Source organism: Chelonoidis abingdonii, chromosome 5 (assembly GCF_003597395.2).
Source record: "Chelonoidis abingdonii isolate Lonesome George chromosome 5, CheloAbing_2.0, whole genome shotgun sequence".
Classification (NCBI taxonomy): domain Eukaryota; kingdom Metazoa; phylum Chordata; order Testudines; family Testudinidae; genus Chelonoidis; species Chelonoidis abingdonii.
Window position 1 is genome coordinate 91,152,648 of NC_133773.1, and position 15,129 is coordinate 91,167,776.

General features: G+C 42.0%; 1 protein-coding gene across 1 annotated transcript in view; it reads left to right on the forward strand.

Annotated features, from left to right (window-relative positions):
* Window positions 1–15,129, forward strand: part of LONRF1 (LON peptidase N-terminal domain and ring finger 1) — a 43,845-nt gene that overhangs the window by 19,038 nt on the left and 9,678 nt on the right. Inside the window, exons 4-9 of the mRNA XM_032796837.2 lie at window positions 163–285; window positions 1,047–1,193; window positions 1,764–2,004; window positions 2,092–2,161; window positions 6,226–6,340; window positions 6,952–7,073. Of these exons, the coding sequence (XP_032652728.1) occupies window positions 163–285; window positions 1,047–1,193; window positions 1,764–2,004; window positions 2,092–2,161; window positions 6,226–6,340; window positions 6,952–7,073 (818 nt within the window). The remainder of the gene's footprint in view (window positions 1–162; window positions 286–1,046; window positions 1,194–1,763; window positions 2,005–2,091; window positions 2,162–6,225; window positions 6,341–6,951; window positions 7,074–15,129) is intronic.

The window sequence follows — 15,129 nt, forward strand, 5'->3', positions numbered from 1 at the left end:
ACCTTCTAAGGTCTGCAGAAGAGGTACATTTTCTTCCCTACCATATCATCTCCAATTCTCACCTCCATGTGAGATGGAAAAACCCTAGTGTGCCCGAATATTAATATTCTAGTTTCTTTAATGAAAGTATGAAAGTATCAAGTGTCACTTCTATATCTTCAGATTTACTTCAGGAAAGCAAAGGTGCTTCATGATGCTGGGTTTGTAGGTGATGCCTTACAAGTGTTCCTACAGTGCTTATCCCTTGATGAGGATTTTGTTCCAGCAAAGCTAGAAGTGGAAAAGGTAACTTGTATTTATAAACTGTGCTGCTCTCCTTCTCTCTTAGTTGGCTCACTTTACCCTAGAATCTCAGTCTTCAGTGTATTTATGCTCACAATGTCTGTAATTGTAAAATGAAGTTCAACTAAAATTTGGGTGATTTATTTTCACATATCTGATTTTCTGTGTAGAGGGTCTCAATGTATTTGGATGCAATAAGAGGTGGTGTGCCCATGTATTCCACAAAAATTCCTTTTTTTAAATTGGGTTAGGGGAGAATATGTATACTTAACCCAGTTAGCATTCTAGTTTGTATGGTTTTCAAGTAAAACAGAAATAAGATTTTCATACTTTCCAGTAGATGTCAAACAAATTTGAGTAAGAAATCAAACACTTTTAAGCTTTTCATTCTGTGGAAACAAATATCTCTGCGCTGTCAACTTTGCACAATACAGATTAACATTTTTGCAGAACTACATCTTGTTTAATTATACCACACCTAAATAAGAGTTGGGAGAAGATAATTATTTCCTGTAAGGGGGGAATTTAAGAGCTTAACTTGTGTATAGAGATAAGGATATAAACCTTTGATTAGGAGAACGACTACTGAACTGAACTTGTGCTACAGCTGATTATAAGAAAGAGAATAAGTGGAAGAGTATGTTTAAAATAAGAAATTTTGATACGAAGTAAGCTTCTTCATGGTGATTATGTAGTTATATTAACTAAAGTTTTATAGCTGAATCTTTTCCCTCAATCTTAATGTTAAAATGTTTATCTTATAGACATTGTATGATTTGCTGTCACCAGAAAATGTGAGAGAGAGTCTTAAGGAATCTGCTTGGAGTTCACCTCGTATTCGAAATAAACCTTTTACACTTGGTTCTGAAATGGAAGAGTCTGGCTGTAATCTACAGCTTTGTCCAGAGCAGGTAAGTAGTTAAAACCATATAGTATTATATGTATTTTTCCCCTTGGTTAGTAGGCAAACACAGGGCATCAGAACTTAAGCTATTTATCAAACTTTTATTAAGCTCCTTTCCTATTGGAGACACATGCTGCTAAATCTTTCTTCCTGTTAATTGTAGACTTTCCGGTTAGATTTCATGAATCAGCTGGAAAGTACTGTAATTTTTTGACAATTCGTAAAGCACAATCTAGTGAATTTTTTCATTATTTAAGATTTAACGCTAATAGCTCCAAAATAAAAAGGGTTTCATTATAGATTTCTTTTCCAAATAAAAATAATTCTAAATTTCTTTTCCAAAATTATTTTCCTCTTTGAAGGAAACAGAGGCTTTTAATCCCTTCTTTAATTTCACCAGATGCTTTCTTGACCTGCCAAATTCCATAAATTAATCATTGAGTCTGGCTGTGCAGTGGAGAAGATTGTTGATATCTGAATTTGGCTTCAACTTATTCATGTTCAGCTGTCATAAATGATAGCTGGAATTTGAAAATGAGAATAAGTATTGTTAACTTTGTTCATTTTATTTCTATAGAATTTAGGAGTGCCAGAGATAACAGTGGAGTCTTTCAGAGGAAGCCTAAATCGTGTACAATCTGTCCATGCTCTTAACTCAACAGAAAATCTTGCTAAAGGAGATGGATTAAAAAAGGTTTCTTCTGAACCTCTGCTTTCTAGCCAGGAAAAAGGTGTTCTCCTAAAAAGGAAGCTTTCCCTTTCAGAACAGGATGCAATCGTGTGTAAAGATGGAAGAAGCAAACATAAAAAACCAGGAGGTAAATAGCTACTTAATGTCAATGTTAGACATACTTATTTTGATTTTTGTCTTGTGTTCAAATGATATCTGCTCTTGTTTCTTTTAGAAACTACGAAAAGGGAGGTTCCACAGTACTTAATTGATGTGGCAGATTTTGAGTGCTCTCTGTGTATGAGGTAATATTTACTATTTGTTTAGTATTTTCCATGTGATATCTGCATTATAGATGTGGGCAGATATGTTTTGTTATATGTAAACCGAGGCAAAGAGGTTATGATTTGCCTTATTGTCTATTTTATTTGAGAATAGTGGGTGCGTGAGGTTCTGTGGCCTGCAATGGGCATGAAGTCATGCTAGATGATGATGATCTCTTCTGGCCCTATAGTATGAGTCTATGGGTATGTCTACACTGCAGTGTAAGCCCAGGGGTAGTAGAACCTGAGTTAGCAGACCCTGCATTTGTTAATCTAGAGCTTGCGCATGTATGCTCATTTTTAACCCCAGGTTAGGAATTGTTGAAGTCCCAACCCAGGGCTTCAGCATCTTCACTGCATTATATGAGCCTGAGTCCAACTGAGCCCTCCCAAAATATGGTTCCTTTAGTCCTGTGATACTCCGACTAGAGCTCATGAGCTACAAAGGGCTCTTTAATATGTCTCTTGTGGATCTTTGCAGCAAATAGTAAAAGCTTAGTTAATAACTTAGATTGGTTAATCATTAAAATCACAGAGTAATTTTAATTATTAACCAAAGTTATTAAGTAAGCTTTTACTAAGTTAACCATTTGTAGTTGATAAAATAATACTTAATCCATCATTTTTCTGTGAGAGTTATATCTATTCAAAAACTAAATTTCCCTTGTCATACTGTTTTTAAATATGAATATATAGTACTACAGTAAATGAAATAACAAATTCACACTACTGTGACTCTCTTGGGTAATGTTGATCGCTAATTTGACTTCTGAATCACTCAGGTTGGCGAATTGCTGCTTGAGCCTTTTGTTCATGGTGTATGGTGGAAAAACTTTACTCTCCACTAAACTGGAACCTCCAGAAGACAAAGAGAGTTGGTCCGTGGGATTGTGGAATACTTTAGATGGATTCCTGGAGCACAAGTCCAGTGGAGTTGTGTCTACATTGCAGAGCAGTAGGGCTTGAACCTGGGGTCTGAGTTTGACTCTGGCTTGGATCCTCCTCCTATGGGGTCCTGGAACCCTTGGTCTGAGCCCTGGGTTAGTGTGATGTGTATGTAGATAGGAGGGGAATTAGACTTGAGCCTGAGTTTGAACCCTGGGCTTATGTTGCAGCATAGACATACGAATACCTAGACTTCTTGGGCCCTTGCTGCAACCGTTATTGTTGCAGACTAGTGGTTATGTTTACACAGCAGTGTAAGCCTGGGCTCAGATCTAACCCCATTTGCGTTCACACACCAATTGTTCTAAACTAGAGCTCAAACCTAGGGTCCCAGGACTCTGCAGGGCTAGAGAGTCCGAGCCCATGTTAAGCTGGGACCTAGGGTCTGAGCCCTGTTGCTTTCCTGTGTGCATGTGTCCCTGGCTTGACTCGATCCCAAAAGTCTTCTGGATGTACCCAAGAGTTTCTTGGGGAAAACTTCCTTAGTCCTCTCTGCGCCGACAGTCTGTGGTGCAGTCTATTGCACTCGGTTGCCATACCTCCTCGTGCAGAGGACAGCAGCTCAGGTCAGCGTTATCTGCTGAACACTAGTCTGCAAGCACACTATCAGAGAGTCTACAGGGTTTTTAATGGAGAGCGGTCAGAAGCTTTTTGCAAAAAGCTGCTTCCTGGTCACAACAGCAAAGCCAGATTTTGGTGCACACTGCCTTCCCTTGCGTGCCCTGCCCCAGAGGCGCCCAGGAGCTAGGGCCAGAGAGCAGAGCAGGGACTTAGCAGCTGCCCTGCAGGGAGAGGAAGCTGCAGAGCTCCTTGTTCAACATGGCTAGGGAAGGATGATCCCCCAACACTGCAGTTGTTCCCTTTCCCTGCAGGGTAGCTGCTTGGTCCCTGCCCTACTCTCTCTCCCACTCCAATGCCCTTCCTGGAGCTTCATATGCAGTGGGTGTCCAAGCAGTATGTGCTGTCAGGACGGTGAGTTGGAGCCAGCCCCAAAACCTCCCTGAAGCCTCCAGCAGCAGTGGCTTCGGCTCCTCCTAGCTGCTGTAAGAGCTTGCCCAGAGCAGGGATAGGCGGGAGTCATCCCTCCCATGGATCATTCCTCCCTTGGCTGTGCTAAGCCAGGAGTTCTGCTGCTCCCTGTCCCTACACTGTAGGCACTTGGTCCTACTCTGCTCTCTCTTCCTTGTTTCTAGCTCTCCCCCCTCCCTGCCCTCCTTAGGGCTATGTGTATAGAGGTGTCTGTGCAACATGCACTGTGATTATTGAGTGGGAGGCCCCTCCTGCCCGGGTCTGGTGGGTGCAGGGAGAAGAGATCCCTGGAGGGTGCTGGAGAACACTATACCTCAAGCCCTAAGAATTCACTTCACTGGCAGTAACTGGATTTTGGTGATGGGTCCTTTGAAACCTACATTTTATGTCAAATTTCAAAACAAATAGAGAAATAAAAGCCAACTGAACACAAACACTTCCATTGAGCATTCCATTTTAAAAATTAAGAATTGCACAGTTTTCATTTTAACACTTTTTGAGAGCCCTGGAGACTGATGTACTACTAATCCTCAGAACATGGGCATTTTCCTACCAATGTGACACAGCCTAGTGGTGGAGAGCCCAATTTTCAGATTAGATGTTAGTTCAGTATAAATTTTTCTCAAGCTGCAGTCATTTCTACTGAGACAGCCACCGAAGTTGCTAATTATGCAGTTTATGTATTCAGGTGCTCATTATGGGCACTTGCATCCCATCAATAACACCATCACAGTTAGGAAACTGGGTGGGCAGTAGAGTTTTCCCATAGTGCAACACATTTATAGGGCTAGAGTATCGAATACGGGAGATAGGGGGTGCTAGGCACTCTGAGATAGGGTTACTTTGACGCAGGGGTGGCTCCAGGCCCCAACACGCCAAGCCGCGGGAGGCCCTCTGCCGGTCGCCGGGAACGCGGCAGGCAGAATGCCTTCGGCGGTATGCCTGCAAAGGGTCCGTTGGTCCTGCAGCTTTGGTGGACCTCCCGTAGGCTACCTGCAGAGGGTCCGCTGGTCCTATGACTTCAGTGGGGCTGTGGGTCCAGTAGACCCTCCACAGGCATGCCTGCGGGAGGTCCACCGGAGCCGCGCGAGCGGCAGAGCCCCCCCCGCGGCATGTCGCCGTGCTTGGGGCGGTGAAATGTCTAGAGCCGCCCCTGCTTTGACTTGTGTCTGTTCACAACAGTGTGGATCCCAGAGCCCTACGTTCAAGCATGGGCCAGAAAATCCTTAAATTAGGGTTAAAATGCAATGTAGACACCAGTCAGCTGACTCAATTCCCATTGATCCTGGGCTGTCATTGCTATGTAAACGTACCCTTAGTAGATGAGTATTGGTAAGGACATATTTGTATTTAGTTTTATAGTTGACACAAACTGATAGTTAAAAATGGTATTCCATTCTTAAATGTCAACAACACAAGGAAGAGAATGTCTTAAGGCTAGACTACATTTTTTTTATCTAGAAGTCGTTTTTTGTTTTGGTGGATAATTGACAAATACTGTTTAACACATGCACCTAAACTTAGCCTTTGGGTTCAGATATTGGTTGAGATTCTCAGTGAGATTTTCTAAGAAAATACATTTGTAAATCCCTTATACTGCTTTATCTTTTAGTAGGTTATTTGATAGGCTCCTTAGGAGCTGCAGATCTTTTGGTGTGTCATATAAATACACACCATATGTTCTAAAGTATTAAAAATCAGAAGTAGTTATGTGTGCATATGATGTTGGTTAAAGTATATCATGACCATTGTAATATCAGATTAAGTTAATGCTTTAAGGAAGAAGGTCTGCATTTGTGTAACTATTTATATAAATATACTTTTAGACATTAAGTATTTGAACCTAGAAATGTTATCAAATTGACTATGAAGCACAGAATACATTAAGTTGTGCAGTGTTGAGAAAATGGAAAACATGTTCAAAAAAATTCTAGCACAAATCTTGTATTTCTGATTTTCATTTAATTTGTCTATTTTCTTATAGCATAGCTAGAATTCTTTAAAATTTATTTAAAAGATATTAGAATCACTGTTTATCAATTGTTGACTTTTTACTTAAAAATTTTTTTCAGGTTATTTTTTGAGCCGGTGACAACCCCATGTGGACATACCTTCTGCAAGAATTGTTTAGAACGCTGTTTAGACCATGCCCCACAGTGTCCCCTATGTAAAGAGAGCTTAAAAGAGGTAAATATTCAGAATGCCTATTAAACTGTAGTAGAAGGAACTTCATACAGCATCCCACAAAACCCAGATGACATGAGTCCTCTCAGATCTTGGATGCTTCCAGAATCCAAAAAACAATCAATTAGGTGTTGATGGGACTTCATGTGTTCATGTTTCGGTGGCCACATAATTTGCCTATGCTGCAGAATTAAAGCATTACCAACTTCGATACCTCGTCGAAGTTCCTTTGCCTGCTCTTGTAATTTTTGCTATTATCTTTTTTGTTGTATTATTTTCTCTCTTGTGGCTGTGGAAAAGCTGGGGAAACTGATTATGCAGAGGAAATATTGACACTGACTAGGCTCAAGTCTTGTCAAATGCACCAAATAAACTGAAAAAAGTAGAGAGTTTGTTCTTTCAGTTACGATAATTTTAGAGTTTACAACTAAGACTTCAGGAATATCTTAAGTTTTGTTAAGACGGATTTTGTAGTCCCATATCCGATTACAGTATTTTTAATTAAAAAAAGCGCTGAATTTTGTGTTAATGTTGTATAAGAATACTACAAACAGTTAAAAGAGAAATGTTTGATGGTAAATATATAATTTTTATTTTTAATTTTATTTTTTTAGTATTTGGCAATTAGGAAATACAGTGTCACAGTACTACTGGAAGAATTAGTGGTGAAATATCTGGCTGCTGAACTATCTGAGAGAAGAAGAATTCATGATGAAGAAACTGCTGAACTCTCAGAGTAAGCCTATTATGTGTTTGGTTGGTTTTTCTTTTTTAAAATCCAACAAAATTTGAAAGCAAGATTACTGTCTTTTTGCAAAGTGACGTTGTGAAATAGTGTCCTTATGGGTGCTCCACTTGAGGGGTGCATATGCCTTTGATCAGAGATTTTTGGCAGCAGTGCTCATTCAGTCTTCACGTGTCCCCGTTATTCTCATGCCCTGTATTGAGGATGTATAGGGCTGCAACAGATGGACCTCCCTCAGTTCCTTATAGAATGACTCTGCTTGAGACAGAGAAACTCATTTGTGCCCTCATTCAGGAACTACAAAACTAGCTTTTAGAACTTAATTTTAATTTTTTTTATTTTAGTTTTTATTCTTTGTAGTTATTGTGTACCTTAGTTTTTGGGCGTTCTTTTCTCATTTTTTGTCATGCCTTTTGTGTCTCACCACTATCCCTCATAGATAGGGCTCTTCTCTAAAGAGGCCTTTTTTCTTCAGGCATGCCTAAATCCTCAGGCTTTGAACTTTGCCTTGCTTGTCAGGAATCCTCCCCAGTTAGTGACCGCCACTCACACTGTATCCACTCTTTTGGGGATACATGTGTGTTTTAAAGCACAAGATTTGCATGAGCTTTGAGTCGTTCCAGGAGCGGCAGAGATAACATTGGCTCCTCGTGATAGAGCATTCACTTTGTCCAGCTTCAGGTACAGGTCTTGATACATTTCCCCTCTCCAACCATTGGCCTCTGAGCTACCGGAGTGCCTGGTCAGTCTCCACAGCTCAATTGTCTTCTAGGTTTTTGAGAGACAGACTTTTGAGCAAAATGGGGAAAGCCTCATCCAGGAGGAACTAGTACTCCTTTGAGAGACCACATTGCTAAGATGCCTGCTGTGCCGGAGATCCTACATCCTTTAAAGACTTTCGCAGTGGCTTCAAGCAGTCGTGGTACCAAAGTTTCGTCCAAATAAAGTCTTTGTAAAAGACAAACGGTACCCATCGTTCAAAAGCCCTCAGTACCATTGAAATCTGAACAAGGTGCTTCTGATGCCAAATACTTGGCACTAAAGAAGTCAGTACTGCCTGCATCTGCAGCCACCTCTTTGGTACAGCAAGATGTGGAACATCAATAAAGACAAATGCAAAGTGCTCCACTTAGGAAGGAACAATCAGTGTCACACGTACAGAATGGGAAGAGACTGTCTAGGGAGGAGTATAGCAGAAAGAGATCTAGGGGTCATAGTGGACTGCAAGCTAAATATGAGTCAACAATGTGATACTGTTGCAAAAAAAGCAAATGTGATTCTGGGATGCATTAACAGATGTGTTGTAAACAAGACACGAGAAGTCATTCTTGCGCTCTACTCTGCGCTGGTTAGGCCTCAGCTGGAGTATTGTGTCCAGGTCTGGGCACTGCATTTCAAGAAAGATGTGGAGAAATTGGAGAGGGTCCAGAGAAGAGCAACAAGAATGATTAAAGGTCTTGAGAACATGACCTATGAAGGAAGGCTGAAAGAATTGGGTTTATTTAGTTTGGAAAAGAGAAGACTGAGAGGGGACATGATAGCAGTTTTCAGGTATCTAAAAGGGTGTCATCAGGAGGAGGGAGAAAACTTGTTCACCTTAGCCTCTAATGATAGAACAAGAAGCAATGGGCTTAAACTGCAGCAAGGGAGGTTCAGGCTGGACATTAGGAAAAAGTTCCTAACTGTCAGGGTGGTTAAACACTGGAATAAATTGCCTAGGGAGATTGTGGAAACTCCATTTCTGGAGATATTTAAGAGTAGGTTAGATATATGTCTATCAGGGATGGTCTAGACAATATTTTGTCCTGCCATGAGGGCAGGGGACTGGACTTGATGACCTCTCGAGGTCCCTTCCAGTCCTAGAGTCTACGAATCTATGAATCTAATACACCTCTTGATAGCATAGGCTTCGGCATCTGGGTCTCATCAAATGTCTATGCAGATTCACCTACCACAAGTGTTCCGATTTGTCTCTGTTGAACCTGAGTCTTTTTCTCAGCTCAAGATCCCCAGTACTCAGCTTGAGTTATTCCCTTTATATCACCTTTCATTTGTACTGCCTATGCCCCAGTACAGTAACTCCTCACGACTCCTGTGGATGACTTCAGACAATTTCAGGACTTGATGAAAGAATGGCAGACACTCCCCAGATTCCATTAGAAGTCCAAGAGACCCAGTAGCCTTGTTTATAAGTGAGGCACTATTAAAAGCTGCCAAAATGATTTGACAGACTCCTCCTACTGGCGCCTCCCCACCCCATAGTTAAGAGGGTAAACATTATCTTAGTTAGTGCTTCTGAATTTTTATTTTCTCATGCTGCCCCAGTTCTCTGGTCATGAATGCAGTGAATGCACATAATAGGCAACACCATTCAAGGATGACCCCATATGTTTTTTAATCATAAGCTCAGACCTTTTTTTGGTGGTAACCCTCCACCTTCTCCAACCCTGCAATTCCAGTTTGCTAATTATCTGGCAATTCTAGCAAAATGTAATCAGATCAATTATGCAAAATAGAGTTTTTATTGAACATTTGTCACAGAAGCACTGGGGCAGCTTTTGGGGAGGAGAACCTTGCAGACTTCTCTTGACGCAGCAGATATGACAACTTGCTTCATCTCCATATCTATAGTTATGGGTAGAGTCTTGTGGTTTCAGTCCTCATGATTTCCATGAGCAGTCTAAAGCACAGTAGAGTACCTTCCCTTTGATAGTTTGAAATTTGTTTAGTGACTCCATGAATGACTCTGTGCATTCTCTAAATGACTCCAGGGAGACCTTTAGTTTGTTGGGGATATATACACCTGCAAATAAAAATGTGTAGTCTATCTCAGATAGCACAGAGATCATGTCCATCCGAGTTCCCCACCTACTGTAATTGTTGCAGCCACCCAAGAAAAAAGCAGGATGCAGAAGGGAAAGTTCTCAACTGTTACTGTGTTTGATGCAGTAGTCATCGTTGCCATGTGTTGCTTTTGATGCCATGGTCAAGGACCATGAATCCTCCCTTGATCCAGATCCAGTGATGCACCATTCTGCCACGTCTGTCATCCTACTTCTTGGGGATCGACTCTTCCATTTTCATGTGTCATCGGGGCATATTACTTCCAACAGTTGGCTTTTGGAGGTTATATCACTGGGGTACTCCGTCCACTTCCACTACATATTCCCTATATGCCCCACTCCTTGTCCCTTTTCAGGGACCCATCTCACTAACATCTTCTGAAACAAGAGATTCTATCCCTTCTTAGCACAGGAGCTGAGGAACCAGGTCCCATTTAGTACAGCAGAAGGGGATTTTATTCCAGGTACTTCTTGGTTCCCAAAGAGAGTGGATGGAGCCCAGTTCTATATCTAAGGATACTGAATACCTTTGTCAGGGTACAGAAATTCAAGATGGTGAAACTTGCAGCTATCATTCCATCCCTGGATTTGGGGGACTATTTCATGACCTTCAGCTTTGAGGACAGATATTTTCATACTGCAATACACCTTTCTCACAGAAGTTCTTCCTGGTAGGCCAAAACTATTACCAATATCAAGTCCTTCCCTTCAGAGGGCATGTCCACGTCGCAATTAAACAGCTGTGGCTGGCCCAGGTCAGCTGACTCCTGCTCTCAAGGCTGTAAAATTGCAATGTAGATGCTTGAGCTGGAGCCTTCTTGGGATCCCAGAGCCCAGGCTAAGCCCAAGCATCTACATTGCTGTTTTTCACCCTTGCGAGCCTAAGTCAGCTGATACAGGCCAGCCACAGATGTTTAGTTGCAGTGTAGACATAACCACACTGTCTACCAGTCTCAGGGTGTTCATGAAGGTTGTAAGAACATAAGAATGGCCATAGTGGGTCAGACCAATGGTCCATCTAGCCATAAGCTGTTTTTGGACAATGTCTGGGGCGGAATGCTTCAGAGGGAATGAACAGAACAAAGCGATTTCAAATGAGCCATCACCAGTCGTTCAGTCTCAGCTTATGGCAGACAGGTTTAGGGCCACCCATAGCATGGGGTTTTGTCCCTGACCATCATGGCTAATAGCCATTGATGGACCTACCCTGTGTGAACTCATCTAATTCTTTTTTTTAAACCCGGTTACACTTTTGGCCTTCAGAGCATGCCCTGGCAACACATTTATGGGTTGACTGTATTTTGTGAAGAAGTACTTCCTTATGTATGTGTTTAAACCTGGTGTCTATTAATGTCATTGGGTGACTCTACGTTCTTGTGTTATCTGAAGGGATAGACGATACTTTTTCTCCACATCAGTCGTCATTTTGTAGATTGCTTTCATATCTCCCCTTAGTTGGCTCTTTTCTAAGCTGAACAGTCCCAGACTTTATTAAAAAAAAAAAAAAAAAGAAGCGTCCTTGTGGCACCTTAGACTAAAATTTATTTGGGTATTAGCTTTCGTGGGAAGTTGTTCCATACCCCCTAATCATTTTTTTAGCTGTTCTCTGTACCTGTTTCAATTCTAATACCTTTTTTGAGATGGGATGAGCAGAATTGTACACAGTGTTCAAGGTGTGGGCATATCATGGATTTATATATTGGCATGATGATGATCTGATTTATTATCTATCCCTTTTCTAATGGTTTCTCATATTCTGTTAGCTTCTTCGACTGCCATTGTGCATTGAGCAGATGTTTTCCGAAAGCTATCCACAATGACTTCAGGATCTTTGAGTGGTAACTAATTTGGATTCCATCATCTTGTATGTATAGTTGGAATTGTTTTCCAGTGTACATTACTTTGCGTTTATTAACATTCGGATTTCATCTGCTATTTTGTTGCCTAGTTACCTAGGTTTGTGAGATCCCTTTGTTACCCTTTGCAGTCAGCTTTGGGCTTATCTAGCTTGAGTCATTTTGTATCCGTTGCAAACTTGCCACCTCACTTTTCACCCATTTTTTCCAGATCATTTATGAATGTGTTAAACAGCGTTGGTCCCAGTACTGATCTTTGGGGGAACCCACTACTTGCCTATCTCCACTGTGAAAACTGGCCATTTATTTTTACCTTTTGTTTCCTGTCTTATGGATCAATAACAGGTTAAAAGAAGACTGCCCCCTTATCCCATGACTTCTTACTTTGCTTAAGAGCCCTTGATTGAGGGACCTTTCATAGGCTTTCTAAACATCTAGCTACACTATATTGACTGGATCACCCTTGTCACATGTTTCTTGATCCCCCTCAAAGAATTCTGATAGATTGGGGAGGCATGATTTTCCTTCAAGGCTGTGTTGACTCTTCCACAACATATTCTGTTTATCAATGTGTCTGATAATTCTTTACTATAGTTTCAACCAATTTGCCTGGTACTGAAGCTAGGCTTGCTGGCCTGTAATAGCCAGGATCACCTCTGGACCCTTTTAAAAAAAAAAAAAAAATCTGCATTGCATTAGCTATCCACAGATCATTATGGTGATAGTTGCTGTACAGCTTCACCAGTTGGCATTATTCATCTTCCCTTACCTCAACTATTGGCTCTCAAGTCAGAAGTGCTGTAAGTGTCTCTGTTCAACAGGTTTTGTTTTCAGCTCAGATCTGCAAAGGCTAGAATTCATAGGGGCTACCCTTGATGCTTCAACATTGAGATCTTATCTTCCAGAGGACATATTCCTCACTCCGTCACACTTAATTGCTCAAATTCAACAGAGTCCTCAGACTCATGCGAGCTTGTATCTTTGTCATGCTACATCCTCACCTAGATTTGTGTTGCTTCCAAGTTTGGTTCAGGACACTTTATGCCTGTAACAGAGACCATCTAAACAAGTTGCTCTCTCTTCCTCCTCACATACTAGTCTCCTTCGACTAGCGGAAGAATCCAGACAATGTGTACACAGGGATTGCATTTAACTGTCCCACTTTCGTTGTTACTGTAGTTTCCAGCATGTGTCTCCTTGGACAGTCATCTGTGAGACTGGACTGTCTCGTACAGGTGGATTGCCCAAGAGTCCACCTTGCACCTCAACATTCTGGAACTTGAAGCTGTAAATTATGCCCGACAGCACTTCCTCCCTCCGTATGATACAAGGCCAATTTATGGGCAACGCATGAACCGCTGGCTGGAGGAGGCTAGCCCCCCAGTCCCACACCTCCTGCCCGAGCCCCTGTTCCTTCCTCAGGCCCCCGCCAGAGACTCCCTCAGCCCCCCCTGGAGCGCCAGGAGGGCAAGTGGTGCATGGCCTAGCCCCAGCTGGGGCCAGCACTGTGGTACTGGAGCTGCATGCAGAGTGGGAAGCAAGGGAAGGGAGACTGGGGGCAGAGCATGGGTATGGTACCCCCCGCCCATGGGTCAATCCATCTGCGTGATGACAGACAACAGCGCCAGTATGTACTATTGTATTAGCAAGGGAGAGTGAGATCTTCTTCCCTCTCCATGAAGGCAATAAAGTTATGGAACTGGTCAGTAGTGCACCATATCCTGATCTTAGCAGTCACTTCACTCAAGATCACAAGTGTAAAATAAATCCATATTTGGACAGATATTTCTTACATGCAGATTTCTGTGTTGAGTTGTGTGAAATTCTGCTCAAGAGGGGCCTGGGTCATCATTATCTGGGGGTTGTCTTTCTCTTCCCATGGACAGAGAATCTCCTTTACGCTGTTCCCCAAAGTTTGTTCATCCTCAGGGTGCTAAACAGAATCAGACAGGACAAGGTCACAGGTGTCATGATTGCACCAACCTGGCCAAAGCTAGCATGGTTTCCTTACTACCTTTTCCTCTCCTCTATCAGCCTTCCATCAGAGTCCAGTCTTCCCACTTGGAACTTGAGGAATGTTCCTCACCCCAACCTGAACACTGCAGTTCAAAGCTTGGTATCTAGATTACTCTCAGAGTTATCCTTCTCCTGAGCAGGAGAGTGCTATGAAATCCTGATGAATAGTAAGGAAAATTCCATCAGAAATAGAAAGATTTTACCACTGGTGTACTGACCGGCACCAATCTCTTGCTGACTCTGCTACCTTTTTTCAGATGCAAGAATATCTTCTTGCTCTGAAAAAAGGAAATCTTACGCTAGGTCCAATTAAAGCTCTTGTAGTGGCCATCACAGTATTCCATTCTCTGGTGGAGAGTTTCTCGGTATTTGCTCACCTTTGCAACTTCTTGACACCTCAAAAGATTATCTAATCTTTCCAAAATGTCAGATATCCCATTACCACCTGGGACTTAAGAACTGAGTTTAACTTTCTGATGAAGCCTCCCTTTGAACTGCTAGCTACCCGCTTGTTTCTAAATCTCTCCCTGAAAACAGCCTTTTTGAGCCCAAAGACTTGGCAAACCAAGAGCTTTGATGGCTGACCCTCCATATTCTGTATCTTTCAAAGAAAAGGTATCCCTTTTGCCCACACCCTTGTTTCTTGCCGGGAGTTAGCTCAGACTTTCACATAAACTAGTCGATTCACCTCCCAGTTTCCTGTCCTAAACACCATCTGTCTAGGCAACAAGCTGCCCTTTATAACTTGGATGTTAGGAGGCTACTGACCTATTATTTGGGCAGGACTAGACTTTTTTGAGCCTCTCTGAGACTCTGTTTTTATTGTGGACACAGCTAAACGAGTGCCAGTGTCCGTGCAGAGACTTTCTAAGTTGGTTTCTGACTGGATCTTCTCTTGCTATGCAGCTTGTAATATACTATGCCTACCTGTCAGATGTCAATCTACATCTGTTGTTCTGCTGATGGACTGAGATTTGCAAGATTGCTTCATGAGCTTTGGTTCATACTGTTTCAGGACACAATACCATACTTGGTGCTTCTTGAGTAAATGCTGTCAAAGGCTCTGAAATTTTACTGTCAGTCTTAGATTGAGTTCCCAAATGCCCATTTCCTTCAAAGGATACTGCTCTGGAGCCACCTTAAATGGAGCACCATAGGTGGGATGCTACTCGAAGAGAAAGAAAGAAAGATTGGCTACCATGTTTAGTAACTGAGCTTTTTCAATATGTGTTCCCCTATGGTTGCTCCACTACCCTCCCACCTTCCACTTTACTTCAGAGCCTCATCTCCTTAGGCTTTGCAATGAAGAAGGAACCAAGAGCAGTCTATCCA